The sequence below is a fragment of the Orycteropus afer genome, unplaced genomic scaffold (genome assembly GCF_000298275.1).
Source record: "Orycteropus afer afer isolate SDZICR_OR568_19922 unplaced genomic scaffold, OryAfe1.0 scaffold00016, whole genome shotgun sequence".
In the NCBI taxonomy this organism is placed as follows: domain Eukaryota; kingdom Metazoa; phylum Chordata; class Mammalia; order Tubulidentata; family Orycteropodidae; genus Orycteropus; species Orycteropus afer.
The window spans coordinates 5,734,104-5,753,907 of NW_006921603.1; the positions used below are offsets into that span (position 1 = coordinate 5,734,104).

Sequence of the window (19,804 nt, forward strand, 5' to 3'; positions counted from 1 at the left end):
CCTATACAACTATGAGACCAGAAGAACTAGATGATGCCTGGCTACCACTGTCATCCACTTGGAAGGGGATCTATGTAGGAGATCCTTGATAGGGAAGGAGAACAATGTGGAACAAAACTCAAAATCACGTGGAGAGAAAAAAAAAAAAAGGTGGGGACCAGGTTTGCTGGTCCGATAGAGCCTGGTGGAACCACTGAGACTATGGCCCCTTAATTGTTATAATGAAAAATGTCATCTTAACCATCTTGACTGTAACACTGACACTAATTACATTCATCATGCTGTGCAACCATCACCCCTCCATTTCCAAGTTTTCAGCTCTCAAAGGGAAACTCAGTATGCTTTAAGCATTAACTTCCCATTTTGCCTTGCCTCCAGCCCCTGATGAACACTACTAACTTTTATGTCTATGCATTTGTCTATTCTAAATATTTCATATAAGTGGGATCATACAGTATTTGTTCTTTCATGTCTATTTCACTTAGCATGTTTTCTAGGTTCACTCATATCATACAGAGCATGTATCAGAACTTCAGTTTTCTTTATGGCTGAATAATACTCTGTTGTGTGCACATACTACATTTTGTTTATCCATTCACCTGTTGGACATGGGTTGTTCCCACCTTTTGGGTATTGTGAATGATGCCACAATCAACAATGATATACAAGTATCTGTCTGAGTCCCTGCTTTCAATCTTTTGAGTATATACAGAGGGATGGAATTGCTGAGTCATATGGCAACTGTTTATCTTTTTGATGAATCACCAAACTCTTTTCCATAGTGGCTACACTGTTTCATACTGCCACCAGCAATGCACAAGAGTTTCAGTTTCTCCATATCCTTGCTAACACTTGTTTGTGTTCCCGTTTTTCTGATAATAGCCATCATAGAGAGTGTGAAGTATACAGGTTTTTTACTTCTTAAAACTGAAATACAACATATAGAAGAGTCCACAAGACGTAAGTGTATTATAGCTCAACGTATTTCCAGCAACACAATACATCTAGACAACTGGCAACCTGATTAATTAATGGAACAGTACCAGCCCCCTTTCTGCCCTTTTCCTAGGTTTGTCCTAAAGCCAATTTTAGTGTTTAGATCCTAATTGTACATCAGAAGCAACAGGAAAACAAAGTTCATTTTCATACTTAAAGACTAAAAAGAAAGAGATAGGGTTTAAGGCTCAAGAGGTCCGTTTTAAAAAATTATCTTTATTTAGGTTTCTGATTCAGCACATGTATCAAAGACTAATCAACATAAAGAAGTAAATAAGACATTAATTGGAAGTCTTACATCTCTCTAAACTCTGACCAAGAATGTCAAGATTGCCACTATTACCAGGACTCCAACCTAGTCAAGTTGTAGGACAAGCTATCATGAACAACATACAATGTGCACGGATATGCAGAGGCAAAAGACATGCTAGCACTTGGCTGGTTCTCTTTTCCTTGTTGACATCGTTCCGTTTGACAGTCCTTTTGCTTCACATGCTAAATACCAAATAAAGTCCAAAGGCAGCTCAGGGTCAACCTGATCCAACACTTATCCGGAGGAATGCATTCTTACACTGTTGTGCCTGCAACTTTGTTTTTGCCAGGATGAAGTTCAGATAGAGATGTACAATAAATCTAGATGACAGTGCAGACTAAGAACTAAAGTTGAGCAGTAACTGAGTTAAGGCATGAATACACACACACACACACATGTGCACACACACAGTGCCCACACGAGCATCAACGTAATCCTTCAATTGCCTAACGAGAGGCTTGGCAGTTAACCACAATTGCTGAGCATTGTGGACAATGCTCTCCAAAACTTTATGCTAACAGCTGTGTGTATGTTTGATTTAAAAAAAAAAAAAAACCAAAAATAAAGAAAAAAGAAAAACCCTAAAAACCCCTTAATCTGTTACAATGGCTCTTGAGCATGGAACTCACGTAGCAGCGTCAATGGCTGGCTCTTTAATAATTTGGAAATAAAATGTTGTTTCACTACGTGTTTCTTTGGTAGTCATCACTATAATGTTTTCAGTGTTGGTTATCTATAAGACAACTACTAGACAGAAGATCAGGTTACATAGAGATATTTCTTCTGTACTGATAGATAAAAGATACTGAGCTCTCAAAGCACAAGGAATATGCTTTTTCTTGTCTGATGGGTATCCTCTGCAAGGAAAGCTTCGAGCAGGAAAAGTTTGTGTCTACCTAACAAAGGGAGATCTATTTTCTATTTTCCTACAACTGAACAGTTAACAAAAATTCACATTATCAATTACTTCTGGTCGAATCATTTAGAAACCAATCACAAAGGGGCAGCAGCACTTGATGTCGAAGCCACATTCTGGTCACACATTCATTCCATGCTTGCTGGTAATTATCTCAGGAACTCAGGATTTAAGACTCCTTTCAATCCACAAAGGAGCAAGTTAAATTACATTAAATCTTAAATATTTCCATCATCTGCCACATTTCTAGATTCTGTCCAGACGGCCAGCATGCTCGATGAGAGAAAGCAGTTCAGAGCCCAGAGAGGTGTCAGGTATTAGGTAAATTAATTTGGTTTTGTACAAAAGGCATGGTAATCTGGCAACAGAGTACTTGTCCTATTAGCAGCACAGTGGTAGCCAAGGGTCTCTGTCAGCAAGACAGGCAAGTGGGGTGGTCTGAAGCTACTGTTGCTCCTGCCTGCCCTCGTGACAGCTACTGATTTTACAAATGCCTTCTGGAAGTCAGTCCAGGGCTAACCTGGGCGAGTGGACAACAGGAATAGCAGTAACTATGTTCAGCCCCCATGAGAAGTGCCCTCAGGTAAGTCAGCTTCCCACAGGTTAGGGGTCTCTTGCCCCTATGGATTTAGGTTTAGAATCTTATGGGTAGTTGAACAACTGCCAAGAAATTGTCTTGGCAGTTACTGTCCAGATGTTACAGGCTCCACACAGGATCATAAAACACTTTAAAAGAACATGAAACAACATAAATTCAAAACAGTAGTGTTTTGTTCTATCAATTCTGAATGTTTCCAGGGGTGAGACACTAGTTATGGTGAAAAAGCCCTGTTTGAAAGAGTTGCATTTTATATTGAAGTGATATGACTGGGGGAACCAGCACTACATTTCGGCAGACGTCTGAATGCCCAAAATTTGTCTCTAAGAGGCATTTATCAGGAACTGTTTGCTCACTCCAAGTGCTTTTTTCATTCACCATATGGCAATTTTTGACTTTTGTGCTTTCAGGAGGTAACTAAATGGATAGGCAAACAAGGGAAGATCATTACATCATTGACTTTTTGCTTGAGTATAAGACGCTATCCAACAGCATTGAAATCTACAATCTTGTAAAAGATTCTTGTAAACATATACCATATTTCTCCTATAAGAAAAACCGAGAACTGTACCATGAAAGCAAAATTTGTTTGCCTACTCTCAGAATTCCTTGGAATGGCAATGTACCAGGAAGGTCAATGGGCTATTAGTGAAATCTCTGGGTCTGATACAACCCAGTCTGATTGTAATAAAAGCCTAAAGCCTCAATAATTAAATGCCAACCTCCCTCCATGTATATGAGAACTGTACTATGACTATGTATGTCACACACATTATAAATAAAATTTATATAGATGTACAGCTTCTTCCAAACAATTGGAGTGACAGTCTCAGTTTGGGGGGTGGAAGCAGGAAGAGGTGGAAAGTCCTATTGTTGCTTTTACTCTCAAGTTATTAAAATGCTAGTCAAACAATATTATTCAACAAGACTTTTTTTTTCATTCTGTAACTCTTAAATATGCATTCGAAGGCAAAAATGGAGGTTTCTATACTGTACAATATTAAATATCTACAATGTCATGTTCCTTATTTTTAGGAGTGTGTTCAAGAAAGAGTTAGCTATTAGAGATGGCTGTCACAAAGCATGGACTCTTAAAAATTACTGATAAATTAAGCTTCAGTTCTCTGATTATATCCAACAGATACACATTCTCATCATAAAATATACATTCTCTAGTAAGTTATTTTTGTCCACAGCATATATAAATATGCAAACACAGGTGGTAAAAATCACTTTACTACCAAAGTACAAAACAGTAACTGCTGAGAAACAAAAATAAAAGATGTTGCAGGTATTAAGAAAAGAGTGACTCACAGTGTTCCACTTCAAAGTGAAACCCAATGATTTATTTGTGCTAAATGAATGCAAATAATGTATTCAGAATATATTTTTTGTACACTGCTCTTGCTTTATACTGGGTGAAATAAGCATTCGTCAATTAATGTGCTACCCTCCTCTATACGTCTTTTCTCTTCTGCCAAGCAACAACAATAGTTTGTGGCCATTATGCCAAGATAGTCCTATAATGTTCATTTCAAATAGTATTTACTAATAGCACTTTTGCACCTTTAAAATATTTGTTCAAACTCTATTTTAGGGGAACACGAATAAAGAATGGAAAGGGAAAACAGCTGTTTTTGTTACAATCACATTGCCTTCGGCAGCAGAAATCAAACAGCACATTCTAAGCAGCCACCAAAACCGCTGGTGGGGGGACATTGGGTAACAGTAAAGATAAAGGGAAGAACTACATCTTCATATACAATAAACATGGGATCCATTACTTTAGGCTATCTTCTTTATGAGTGTTTCAACATGGGTGTCAATATATACTGAAAATAACCTGTAAAAAGTATATCTGTAGAAAGCACTATTCAACAGTGTGTGTCTTGGGCACTGATTCATCTAACTTTCCATTCTACACTGAAAGCAAGATTTTTCAAAAGTGGAAACTGTAGTGCTGTATCACTAAATGTTTGGTAAATATCATTATAATGGGGTGGGGGATAACAATAGCTCAGTAATTTTTTTGCAAATTCATGGAAAAAAATTTAAAAAAAGATATCCCTTTTTATTTTACAAACCTAAAAGCCAGGAAAATGAAGCTCTGGGGCCAAGCAAGAATTGCACACTGCTGCTGAATTAGCAACATCGAACAGCAAATGTTCTAGCCAGGGAATGGACGTACATGTAGATTCAAGTAAACACTGATGGAAAATGTCGTCTGGTTAGTGTCGTCGACCCACAACACTGGCTGCGTTTCCAACAAACATTTACAACACAATTAAGAGCGAAGCCTAGATAACCTCAGTGCAAATAAGTCAGATCCAAATATACCAGGGAAGGAAGCCTTTGGCGTTGAGTAGACGGCTCCATTTTACGAGTCCCAACTTGAAATTCAGACTAAGCACATGCATTAAGGCTGGGAGGATGGGTGCACCGAATGTTGCGAAGGGGTGAGCTGCGAGGTGGCTGCCGAAGGGACCGCAGGCTGCATGGGTGGCGGAGGTGGAGGTGGAGGTGGCTGGACTGGGGTCTGTGTGTTGGGAGACGGAGGCGGCGTGGGCCGTTTGAATTTGTCAGGACTGTTGCTTCTCCGTGGTGAAGGCCTCTGTGGAGGGGACAGGAATAGCAGGTTAGTCTAGATACAGACAGCTCATTTCTAACACAGCCTGACTCAGAGCTGAGGTGCGTGAAAAACCTACAAAGACAAGAAACTGGGATTTCCTCATCCATCCTTACTGGTTTCTGAACTAGTACTGAACACTTCAACAAGGTTGGGCTTGCACCTATAGCTATGAAAAAGCTATGCAAAATTACTATAAAACTTGCATTGACCAAACCACTGCACTTGGCCCCATTTTATAGTTGTGGTTATCATGACTCATGTCTGTAATCTACATTCAGTGAAACTGTAAGACAGGACAAGTTTTAAGAATCTATAATGTAAATGGCAGCTACTTGTATTGCTCTAGGAAATATAAAAAATTTTCATGTTAGGGACATCAGAGACTTCTCTGTATGGTCAGATTGGACTGAACCTAGACCTTATTTTGGACAATATGCCATTTAAAAAAAAAAAAGACATACATATACATGTAAGAAGAGAGTATGGTTAAAATGTGGGTAGGAATCTATGCTTGAGCACGTATCAATGGTCTGTCTTTGGAAAACTAGTTTCTAACCTATTTGCCTAAGGCATTTGACTGCTAACCAGAAGGCTGGTGGTTCAAATCCACCAGCCACTCCTTGGAAGGAAGATGGGGCAATCTATTTCCGCAGTGATACTGCCTCGGAAACCCAAGGAGGGGTCACCAGGGGTCAGGCCTGACTCGACAGGACATAACAACAACAACCTATTTGTATGTCACTTTTTTCATCTCTGAGGAGGCTCTTGTTGTAAAAATTAAATGAGAATGTAAGCTCTGTCAGGGCAGAAACTGGGCTCAATTTTTTCACCGCTGTATTCCAGGCTCAGTATAGTACCTGGTACATGGTAGATGGTCAAAATTTTGTTGAATGAATTAATATGTATCAGGTTTACTATGTAAAGTACTAAATGAATAGCAATTAGCAAAAGAAAATCATTACTTTCCACAAAGACAACTAATTTTTAAATTACAAGGTTAATCAAAAATAATTCTTCATACCCAGAGAATTTAAAGTGAGGGGAAAATGGGACAATGACTCAGCTTCACCTTCGGACCAGAAATTAGTAACTCAGAACAATAGCTCTCAATCAAAAGGCATAAATCTACAGTGCTATCGCCTGAGGTTAAGTGCTAAAATGTAAGACAAAAACCAAACCAAACTCACTGCCGTCGAGTTGATTTAGACTCATAGCAACCCCCTTTGGGTTTCCAACATAGTAAATCTTTAAGGAAGTGATTGCCCAGTCTTCCTTCCACCGAGTGCTGGGCGGTTTGAACCACAAACCTTCTGATTAGCAGTAAGACAGTAGTTCTATAAAGCTTCAGAAAGTTCTATAAAGCTCTAGAAAGGAGACTTGATCAGTAACTTCAGTTTTTCCTAACTGCTTTGGGAAGCAAAAGGTATATTCTTCTTTTTGGTCCAGCAATTGCAAAAACCTCCCCTATTCCGAGCTCTAGAAGAGTCATTCCTAAATTACACCAGAGGAGATGCTAAATGAGCCTTATATATCCTCTCTGTTCTATGCATGCCTACACCAAAGGCCAGCATGCTCTGAGTACAGGCACCACCTCCAGTACGGGAGAACCATTTGGAAGCTAAACATTTTATTGATTCTATTCTTTAGGATTTATAAGAGAATGCTGCCCATTACAACATATGCTGTCAAAGGGTTTGGTTTTCTTATATTTTAATCTGGTTTTCCTTTATACTTCCACTTTCAAGAAAAAGTAACTCTATAGGACTGCCACCCACAAAGCAGAACAAATGTGACCAACTCAACCTAAAGGAGGCAAAACACTTGCCTCCAACTTACAATGGTTAACTCTGGACATAGGGTTTTCAAAGTCTGCTAACAAAAATAGAATGGTTTCTATGGGAGGGGTTAATGAAAAAGTTATATTGTGCCTATTAACAGAAAAGAAAGTGGGAAATGTGCTAAGACTTAATATTGTTCCGTATGCTCTGCAAGCTAATAACAGTTTCTGTATCTTAAAATGGCTGAAAAAGATAAAAGAAAATGTCCATGACATGTGAAAGTAACATGAAATTCAAATTTTAGTACCCATGAAACGTTTTATTGGAACAAAGGCATGCTTATAAATTTGCATATTGTCTATGGCTACTTTTGAGCAGCAATATCTCAATTAGTGGAAACAGAAACTTTGATCTGGTAATTCATAGCTTTGGGAATCATAGTTTTTTTGAGTGTAATTCCCATAGTCAAGGAAGACATATATTAACAAGAAACTAATGATAGAGACACATAAAACTCAATATGTATACTGTCTTGTCCTTTAAAGAAGAAGTTCACAGATCTCAGGCTTACAGTGTAGATTACTGTACTTACTAGAAACATACAGAAAATACATGCTCCAATAATGGAATTATTAATTATACCATACAAAGTACTTCAGGAGCCATTATGGGTTTTTTTTTTTGCTAATAACTACTGAATTACTATGTCCTTCCACTGTGCTAAGCACTTACATATGAATAGATAGTGAAGGATTATTGTCTTGCCTTCATCAACATCTTGTTGTTCTTGTTTTAGGTACCATCAAGTCAGTTGAGTCGCAGCAACTCTATGTACAACAGAAAGAAGCATCTGTGCCATCCTCACAAACGTTGCAATGTATTATATCATTATAGCCAAAGTTGTCAATCTATCTTGTTGAGGGTCTTCCTGTTTTTTGCTGACTCTCTACTTTACCAAGCATGATGTCCTTCTCCAGTGACTGGTTCTTCCTGATAACATGCCCAAAGTACTTAAGACGAAGCCTTGCCATGCTCACTCCAAAGGACCATTCTGGCTGTACTTCTTCTGGACAGATTTGTTCATCCTTCTGGCAATCTACAGAATATTCAATATTCTTCACCAATTCCATTACTCAAAGACATCACTTCTTCTTCAGTCTTCCTGATTAATTGTCCAGCTTTTGCATGCATGCATATGAAGTGACTGAAAATACTATGGCTTGGGTCAGACACACCATAGTCCTCACGGTGATATTCTTCATGGTGATATTCTTTGCTTTTTAACACCTTAAAGAGGTAAGTTTTTTTTTGCTGTAGATTTGAGCAATGCAATACATTGCTCGTTTTCCTCTCTTTTCCAAATTGCGATTTTGGGGAAAGTTTATAGAGCAATTTTTTTTTCCACTAAACAATTCATACACATTTTATTTTGTAACATTGCTTGCACTCCCTACAATGTAACAGCACACTCTTCCCACTCCCCTCCTGTGTTTCCATTTATCCTTCTTTCTTATCCTTTCCTTCCTTATGAACTTGATCCCTAGGCAAATGCTGTCCTTTTGATCTTGTATGGTTGATTGTTCTAATGATTGCATACCTTCCTGGTATTTATGTTTACCTTATAGGCTTGTCTATTGTTTGGCTGAAACTGGAGCCATGGGAGTGAGTTCCAAGCTTGAAGGGTGTCTAAAGGTCATAGTCTTATGGGTTCTACCAGTCTCTATCACATCAGTAAGCCTGGTCTTTTTTTTTTTCTTTTATTATTTTGAGTTTAGTTTGACATTTTTCTCCTACTCTATCTGGAACCTCCTATTGTGATCCCGTTCAGAGCAGTCAGCAGTAGTAGTTGGATACCATCTAGTTCTTCAGGCCTCATGGAGACTGGAGTTCACTTGGTTCATTAGTCCTTTGTACTGTTTTCTTAAAAAGAACCAAGCCAAATCCACTGCCATTGAGTTAATTTTGACTGAGAGAGCAACTGTATAGTGACCATACAGGACAGAGTAGAACTGCTCCACAGGGTTTCCAAACTATAAATCTTTACAGAAGCATACTGCCTCATCTTTCTCCTGGAGAGGTTCAAGTCACTGACCTTTTGTTTAGCAGCAAAATACCTTAACTGTGCCACCAGAGCCTTTAATTTTCTTCACTCTTCTTTGATCCAGAAGGGAGAGACCAAAAGTTGCATCTTAGATAGCCTCTCACAACCTTTTATGACCCCAGTCACTACTTATCAAAATAGGATGTAGAACACTGTCATATGTTATATCAATTGATCTTAGTGTCCCCTGAAACCAGGGTCCTGACTGCTGCTTCTATGGGTGTTGACTGTGATTCCAAGTGAAATCCTAGACAACTTCAGTATATTCTCCATTTATCGTGTGGTTGCTTACTGGTCTAGTTTTGCAGATTTTTGTTTTCTTTATGTTGAGGTATAATCCATACTGTAGGCTGTAGTCTTTGATCTTCATCAGCAAGTGCTTCAAGTCTTCTTCACTTTCAGCAAGCAAGGTTGTATCTTCTGTATATTGTAGGTTGTTAACGAGTCTTCCCCCAATCCTGATGCTGCTTTCTTCTTTATATAGTTCAGCTTCTTGGATTATTTGTTCAGCATACAGATCGAATAAGTATGGTAAAAGGATACAACTCTGAGAAGTACCCTTCCCTATCCCAAACCATGTAGTATTCCCTTGTTCTGTTTGAATGACTGCCTCTTAGTCTATGTACAGGTTCCTCATAAGCACAATTAACTGTTCTGGAATTCCTATTCCACATAATGTTATCCATAATTTGTTGTTATCCACACAATCAAAAGGCTTTGCATAGTCAATAAAACACAGGTAAGCACTTTTCTGGTATTCTCTGCTTTCAGCCAAGATCCATATGACATCAGCAATGATATCCTTCATTCCACATCCTCTTCTGAATCTGGCTTGAATTTCTGGCAGTTCCCTGTCAACATACTGTTGCAACCTTTTTTTTGAATTATTGTTGGCAAAAGTTTACTTGTGTGTGACATTAATGACATTGTTTGATAATTGCCACATTACACTATAATGAAATGTGCAAAGACCTGGAGTTATAAAACCAAAAGGGAAGAACATGCTCGGCATTTCTTAGATGACAGAACTGAAGAAACAATTAAAGCCTTGAGTTGCAATACTGCAATATTCAAGGATTCCGTGGGCAAAATATTGAATGACACAAGAGGCATCAAAAGATGACAAGAACAGATGAAGTCACTGTACCAAACAGAGCTGGTCAATGCTCAACCATTTCAGAAGGCTGCATATGATCAAATACCAATGATATTGAAGTTCAAGCTGCACTAAAGGCACTGGGGAAAAATAAGGCTCTGGGCTTCAGGAATTGACAGAATATCAATTGAGATGTTCTAACAAACGGATGTAATGCTGAAAGCACTCAGTCATTTATGCTGAGAAATCTGGAAGACAGCCCCTGGCCAACCAACTAGAAGAGATCCATATTTGTGCCCCACCCACCTTAACACCTGGTTTTACATTAGACTTTGATCTGATTAGCCAAAATTTTGGAAATCATGATTTTCCCTGAGAAAGTAATTCTTATGGTCAAAAAAGAATTAGGTTAACAAGAAACAAGCAACAGAAAACACAGAACATGTCCATGGACATCTCATCTCAGTTGTGTTTGTCTTTACTCTCAGGGGTACCCAAAGCATCAAATGAGCCTCTTCTGGTCCCAAAGTGTCCACTGAGAGTGTCCTGAAGCATTTTCCAGCTCTACCTGGCTCTTCATCTCATATTAAACTTTTAGAACTCATGAAATGACAGATATCCAACAGCAGATGAAAACCAATCAGCTAAAGATAAAATACAAATGCAAGTCTATATATTTGTTCAGTTTTACTCTGTGCTTTTTAACCACCCTGCCAACATAAACGGTGCCTGTCCTGGGAGAATAAGAACTATGTGAATGCCTCAAAGATTTTCCTATTGGCTGTCTATGATTCACTCTTTCCAGAGCAGTAGTAAGGTTTACAGGTCCCTGGGGCTCAAGTTTTCACACACAGAGATCTTCAACCTATGCAACTGGTTCTCAACTAGAGGAGTTTTGCCACATCCCCACCCCCAGTGGACATTTGGCAGTGTCTAGAGACAGTTTTGATTGTTGAGGTCAGGGATAAGGCTAAACATTCTAAAATGCACAGGACAGCCTCCATATCAAAGAACTACCCACCCCAAGATGTTAATAATGCCAAGGCTGAGAAAAGCCACCATGCAGACTCAAGAGTTGAAAGGGAACTCACGAATCACCAAGTTCAATCTCCCGTGCAGCACAGGCATTATATGTGCTATTCTTAAACCACAGTCATTAGGTCTCTGGTTGAAAAGTCCTGTGATGAGGAGTTCACTATCACAAGGCAACCTTTCTCACTGCTAACCTCTGTTAGCTTTGATACAATTTCCTCTATAAGTATTATCTTATAAGTCTTTTACTTAGTAGTAACTTATGACAACTCTATTCCTCTTTCAATATGACAGTCCTAAAATCAAAACAAACAGTTGTCATGTCATCTCCTTAAATCTTTTCTGCCAGCCCTATGTGCCCACTTCCTTCTATCACTCTTCTTGAACAAGTTTTAATCCCTTTCAACACCCTGAAAGGTAAAGCTCAATTTAGAAAAGTTCCTGCTTTTACCCAAAGTCCACTGAGCTGGCAAGACAGCTTCAGAATTATCTTCAATGCTTTAGTAGAATGAGTATCTTCCCTAAAATATTTTCTTTTTGGGAATACCCTCAATTCTCACCTGTCCTGTAACCTATTATCAGAGACATTTCTAATTGCTCTATCAGTCAAATGAAAACCAACTTCAAAGAAATAAACTCCTTTGAGTTTGAACTAAAAGCACTTAGGGTCTCTTCTAATTCCAAGAGAAAAAATTTTGAGCAAATCCATAAATAAAGTAATTTTAAGAATTATGTTTAGACTCAAGGCACTGTGAAGATGCAGACGATAAATATTTTTAGACATCATGGCAACCAACAATAATTCTTTAAGGCAAGGAGTTGAATTAAAGAACAGACCAGATTTCAAATTACATTTCACAAAAGGCAATTTTTCACAAGAAGTGAAGTTGAAGTTTTGCCTCCTGGGAAGGATTTCAGTTTCAACACGTCAGGATTTGTTATCAAATAGTTGGGAAGTCTCTATAGTTTTAAAGTAAACAATGAGTGAGAGAAGAAAGGTAAATAAACATTTAAGGACACCAATCCTGGTTGGTACCACAATCAAAAGTAAAATGCCACTTCTATGTGCCCCCCGAATACTTACTGTGATGCCATGGGAAGCTCCCATATGCTGCACATGAAGGCCTGGGGAGTTGTAATAAGACATTCCAGCTCTAGTCAGTGATGTTGGTGGTGTGAAACCAACTGTGTGACTTGCGTATGACAGGCCTGAAACATAAAGACAAATTATTATTTCTAACTCTCAACACTAAAGATCCACACGTACGACATTGAATTATCTGGTGTCTCCAGCTGTTCTGGAGGTGTGAAATGCGAAAGTTCTCCATCATCCACAAAAATGAAAACAGGCAAGAAGGGCAGAGGGCTTATCAATTGCCCACTAAGTGACAAGGGATATAAAATCAAGTCCTGCCCAGGACCTCAACTGTGTCAGTTATGGAAGGAATGAAGAGATGGAGAAGAAACATGAAAATAGAAAAAAGAACGAAAAAGGGTAAAAAACAAAAGGATAAAAACAAGATGCAAGAAAAGAGAAAGTATCAAGATCCAATCCTTACACCATATATAAAACACAATTCAAAATGGAATGGAATCTTAACCTGAAAATTAAATCGTAAAGTTAAGAGACAAAAATATAGGGATGTAGCTGTAGGTTTTTGTGAGGGACTATCCCATAAAACAACAAAGTACAAGCAGTTAAAAAACTAGACAAATGAAACTTCATTAAAATTAAATATTTCTTTTCATCAAAAGACTATCAAAAACATGAAAAGACAGTTTACAGTGGGAGAAAATTTTGCAGAATCATATTTCATAAAGGTCTAATACATAAAATTTATAAAATACTTCTATAACTTAACAACAAAAAGATGAAGAGCTCAATCAAAAAATGGGTAAAATGTCTCCATGAACAGATATTTCACAAAGGAGAATTTTCAAATGGCCAAAAAGCACATGAAACGATGCACAAAGACCCTGAAACCAGAAGAACTAGATGGTGCCCAGCTGCCAATGTCAACCACTCGGAAAAGGATCAACATCGGACATCCTGGATAGAGTGGGAGGAAAAATATGGAACAAAATTCAAAAACACAAAAATGACCAGAATTACTTGTTGGATAGAGACTGGTGGAACACTTGAGACTATGGCCCTGGGTTATCCCTCAGGCCTGGAACTGGACTCACTTCCATGGCTTAGATCTCAGCCAACTGTAGAAAGACCTACAAGCAGAACCCTGACCCCAGGGATATGCCACACCTACCTGAGGGAGATGCACCCCTTAGATCAATCAACTGTGAGACATCAGAAGGGCAGAATTTGTTGAGAGGGAAAGCTCGACAGACAGGAATGCATAGACAAGAAGGGCACAAAAAAGGGGTAGTCACAGGGAGGAGAGCTTTTTATAGCTGGGGATTATGACTAGGGCCATGAAACCAAATGCGCATGAAGTGTTGAGAGTAAAACGAATCTGCAAGGACTTACAGTAAGATGGCAGAATAGGAAGACAACCTACATAGACCCTCTTCAACAAAGAAAATAGGAACCAATTGACATAGCTATAGTAGATAATCCTAGAGCCCTGAGCTTTGAAAGGAAGGATACAGAAGTGGATGAACCACCAACTACTAGAAGAACCTTAATGAAAACAGTGAATAAGGAGAACAAATAGAGCTGTAGACTGTCAGCTATCCCGATGGCACAGACAGCCTGCATATTTCCAAATGGTATTAAGACCTGAGAATTAACCTAGACATTGGCCCTGCTCACCAAGGGCTTCATGGACAACTGGGTTGGTGGCTGATGACTAAAAAGGGAAACAGCAAAGAAGGGGAAAAACTGAGCTGTGTGGACTTTTGGCTGTCTGGAGGGCACAGCCATTTTGAATGTTTACAAGCAGGAGCCATTTTTAATATTTAAAATGACAGCATTCTTGTTCAGATTCCAGGGACCTAAGAATAGGTTCTGCTTGCCAAAGACAGCACAGACATATAGGAGGCTGATGACTGGAAAGGAGACAGGTAGTGAGTGCATAAGTACTGCCAACTAGCGAACAGAGGAGCAGAGTACCCTGCTTACTCAGATAACATCTAAACAAAACAAAGGAAATGAAAATCTTGGGCTAATCATTCCAACATATAATCACCAATTAAATATAAGCACAAAAATGTCACAATGTCTTAGAGACAACAGACCACTACAGTCCCCACAAAGAAGCAAGATAAAACAGTACAAGGGACCAGGATAGAGACCCAGAATGCATTGGAACTCCCTGATAAGGCATTCAAAAGAATTATAGTTATGTACCTTCAAACAGCCTGAAGACAGATTAAGGAGAACACTGAAAAATGTGAGGACAACAGACAGAACCCTAGAACAATTTCAGAAGATAATACAAGAACAAAATGACAAAATAAATGAAAAATTAGAAAATGATACAAAATCTACACACAGAAATCCAGAAGATTAATACTAAATTCTCAGAAATAGATAATACATTGAATGGGTAAAGGAGTAGAATTGAATCAATGGAAGACAGAATTCATGAGATTGAAGACAAATACCTCAATACTTCTGTTGAGAGGGATCAATCAGAACAAAGATAAACACAAAATGAAGAAAGCCCAAGGTTCATGTGGGATACCATCAAAAGGAATAACCTATGTGTAATCAGAATTCCAGAACAGGAAGAGACAAATAAAACCACAGAGGAAATTGTCAAAGATTTGTTGGAAGAGAGAATTTCCCTGATAAGATGAAAGATGAGAACATATCCATTCAAGAAGTCCAACGAACCCCCAAAAGGATAGACCCTAAAAGAAAATCACAAAGACATATCATCATCAAACTCACCGAAACCAAAGACAAAGAAAGAATCCTGAAAGCAGCACAGGAAAAATAAAAAGCTACCTACAAGGGGAAACCAATAAGACTAAGCTCGGATTTCTTGGCAGAAACCATGTGGGCAAGAAGTCAATTGGATGGTATATATAAAACCCTTAAAGAGAAAAACAAAGAATTATATACCCAGCAAAACTGTCCCTCAATATGATGGTGAAATTAGGACATTTCCAGATATGCAGAAATTAAGGGAATTCATTAAAACCAGACCATCATTACAAGAGATGTTAAAGGGATTCCTTTGGACAGAGAACGAACAACAGCAAACAACTGACCATTAACATACATGAAGACATAACTCAGAAACAAACCCAGTTTATGAAAGTATCCAAAGTAAATAAGCTTACAAAATTGTAAACAGGGAACCAGAGACATCAATTGGCAAATGAGGACAACTACAAACCAAAAAGAGGGAAAATATTGTGTAGCTGCAGAACTTCTAAATGGTGAGGAAGTCAAGACAATTACAAGACAGAATGGACTGTTCTAAACATGAGAAGAAAATTGTATCACAGGGTAACCTCAGAGAAAAATGATAAACCTTCACATCAAAATAAAAAAGAGGGCCAGCACAAATATTTAACAAATACTAAAACAATAGCGATGAAGGAAGTAATAACATGATTCATAAACAAAACAAGCTCAGCACAGAAAATTATATAGAACAAAGAAATCAGCAACACCACAAAAAAATACATAACAAAATGACAGCAACAAATTCATACTTGTCAATAATTACACTGAATGTCAGTGGATTAAATGCACCACTCAAGAGACAGTTGCAGACTTGCAGACTGGATAAGAAAACATAACCCATCAATATGCTGTCGATAAGAGACACACCTTAGAGACAAAGACAAAAACAGACTAAAAATCGAAGGTTGAAAAAAGATACAACAAGCAAATGGCAACCAAAAAAGAGCAGGAGTGGAAATATTAATATATAACAAAAACCACCATATGAGACAAGGAAAGACATTATATAATGATTAAAGGATTGATTGAACAAGAGTGCATAACCATAATAAATATCTATGTACCCAATGAAAGAGCCCCCAAATATATAAACCAGACTTTAACAGAATTGAAAAGACAAACAAATGACTCCACAGTCATGTAGGAGACTTTAATATACCACTTTCAATCAAAGACAAAACAACTGGAAAGAAACTAAACAAAGATGCCAAAGAATCAAACAATACAATCAAACCAACTTGACCTTACAGACATCTACAGAGCACTTCAGCCAACAGCAGCACAAAATACATTCTTTAACACTATATATGAAACATTCTCCAGGATAGACCATATGTTAGGCTAAGCCTTAATAAATTTAAAAACACTGAAATACTGCAATGCATCTTCTTGGATCACAATGCTATAAAATTAGAAATCAACAATAGGAAGATCAACACAGAAAGAGCAAACACATGGAAACTGAACAACACCCTTTTTCAAAATGAAATGAGATGAAATGAAAAAAATCCCCTGAATCAAATGAGAATGAAAACACAATATATCAAAATCTTTGGGACCCAGCAAAAGCAGTAATCAGAGGCCAATTTACAGAAATCAATGCACAGATCAAGAAAGAACAGCGAGCCAAAAAACACATTAAACCAACATCTCCAACAATTAGAAAAAGAGTAGTAAAAGAAGAGCTCCAGAAATAAAGAAATAATAAAGATTCAAGCAGAAATGAAACAAAAAACAGAAAGACAGTAGAAAAAATCAGCAAGAATAGAAGTTGGTTTTTTTGAAAAGATTAATAAAACTGACAAACCACTGGCAGATTTAACAAGGAAAAGAGTGAGAGAATACAAATAACATGAACTAGAAACGAATTGAATGATGTCACAACAGAACCAACAGAAATTAAAAGGATAAAATCAGGATACTATGAAAAACTATACTCCAACAAATTTGAAAATCTAAAAGAAATGGACAGATTTCTAGAAACATACTACTTACCTAAGCTAACACAGACTGAGGTGGAAAAGTTGAACAGACCCATAACAAAAGAAGAAATTAAACAGGTCATAAAAAAGTTACCAACAAAAAAAAATCCTGGCCCAGATGGTTTCACTGGAGAATTCTACCAAACATTCAGAGAATAAATTACACCAATCCTACTCAAACTATTCCAGAACACAGAAAAGGAGAGAATCCTCCCAAATTCATTTGATGAAGCAAGCATAACCTTGATACCAAAACCAAGAAAGACATCACTAAAAAGGTTAACTACAGACCAATATCCCTCATGAATATAAATGCAAAAATCTTCAACAAAATCCTAGCCAAGACTCCAACAACATATCAGAAAAGTAATACACCATGACCAAATGGGGTTCATACCAGGTATGCAAGTATGGCTCAATATCAGAAAAAGAATCAGTGCCATGCATCACATAAATAAAACAAAGGAAAAGAACCACAAGATTATATCAATCAATGTAGAAAAGGTATTTGATAAAATCCAACACCCATTCCTGATCAAAACTCTTGGCAAAATAGGAATAGAAGAGACATTCCTCAACATAATAAAGAGCATATATGCAAAACCAACAGCTAACGTTATTCTCAGTGGAGAGAGACTGAAACCATTTCCCTTGCAAACAGGAACCAGACAAGGATTTCCTCTATTATCACTTCTATTCAACATTGTATTGGAAGTCCCAGCCAGGGCAATAAGGCAAGAAAGCGAAATCAAAGGCATACAAATTGGTAAGGAAGAAGTGAAACTATCTCTGTTTGCTAATGCTGTTGTTGTTGTTATGTGCCGTCGAGTCAAACCCGACTCATAGCGACCCCTCCTTGGGTTTCCAAGGCAGTATCACTATGGAAGTAGGATTGCCCAACCTTCCTTCCGAGGAGTGGCTGGTGGGTTTGAACCGCCAGCCGTCTGGTTAGCAGGCAAGTGTCTTAGCCATTATGCTACCAGAGCTATGATCCTATATATAGAAAACCCAAGAGGTTCAGCAAAAAAAATAAAAAAAAAAATACTGGAACTAATTGAAAGATTTAGCATAGTAGTAGAATACATGTTCAACATACAAAAATCAGTAGGATTTACTGGTGGTGTACACCACCAAAGAGATTGCTAGAAAGCAAATAAAGACATCAATGCCATTTATAAATCGCTACCAAAAAAAGAAAACACTTGGGAATAAATCTCACTAGGGACAGAAAAAACCTATACAAAGAAAACTATAAAACACTACTTCAAGAAACCACAAGAGATCTACACAAATGGAAGAACGTAAGAGATCTACATAAATGGAAGAACATACCAGGCTCTTGGATAGGAAGATCGAACATTGTAAAAATGTCAGTTCTACCTAAAGCAATCTATACATTCAATTCAATCTTAATCCAGGTCCCATCAACACACTTTAAGGATATGGAAAAAGCGATCACTAATTTTATATGGAAAGGAAAAAGTCCTCAGATTGGCCAAGCAGTGCTGAAGAAGAACAAAGTAGGAGGTCTCACACTCCTGGATCTCAAAACCTACTATACGGCCACAATAGTCAAAGCAGCCCAGTATTGGTGTAACAACAGACACATAGACCAGTGGAACAGAATTAAGAATCCAGAGATAGATCCATTAACCTATGATCAGCTGATTTTTGATAAAGGGCTGAAATCCGTTAAATGTGGAAGAGCTGGTCTCCTTAACAAACAGCACTGGCAAAACTGGATATCCATTTGTAGAAAAATGAAACAAGATCCATACCTCACCCCATACACAAAAACTAACTCTGGATGGATCAAAGACTTAAATGTGAAACCTAACACTATAAAGTTCCTTAAGGAAAAAATAGGGGAAAATTTTGGGGTCCTAATTTATGGCATAAGTAGACTGTCAGGCATAACCAAAAATGCACAAACAGCAAAGAATAAAATAGATGAATGGGACCTTCTAAAAATTAAATTTTTATGTGTTTCAAAAGACTTCTCCAACATACACGTTGGGAAAAAAATACTCAGCAATGACATATCTAAGACTATCTCTGAAATTTAAAGAAAACTCCGACACCTCAACAACAAAAAGACAAGCAATCCAACTGAACAAAAGGGGCAGAAGACATGAATGGACACTTCACCGAAGAGAATATTCAGGGGGCTAACAAACATATGAAGAAATATTCACCATCATTAGCCACTAGAGAGATGCAAATCAAAACAACAATGAGATACCATCTTGCCCAAGTACTAGGAGCAAAGTTCAACAAGACAGAAAATAACAATTGCTGGTGAGTATGTGGAGCTCTGGTAGCATAGTGGCTAAAGGCACTTGACTGCTAACCAGAAGGCTGGTGGTTCAAATCCACCAGCAACTCCACGGAAGGAAGATGGGGCAATCTACTTCCGTAGTGATACTGCCTCGGAAACCCAAGGAGGGGTCACTATGAGTGGAGTCCGACTCGACGGCACATAACAA

The 19,804-nt window shown here is 38.0% G+C and overlaps 1 protein-coding gene across 1 annotated transcript in view; it reads right to left on the reverse strand.

Moving 5' to 3' along the window:
* Positions 1 to 5,239: 5,239 nt before the first annotated feature.
* CCDC6 (coiled-coil domain containing 6) overlaps positions 5,240 to 19,804 on the reverse strand; it is a 169,134-nt gene continuing 154,569 nt past the window's right edge. The window contains exons 8-9 of the mRNA XM_007958930.2: positions 12,544 to 12,668; positions 5,240 to 5,434 (exon numbers count right to left, since the gene is read on the reverse strand). Coding sequence (XP_007957121.1) covers positions 5,240 to 5,434; positions 12,544 to 12,668 — 320 coding nt within the window. The remainder of the gene's footprint in view (positions 5,435 to 12,543; positions 12,669 to 19,804) is intronic.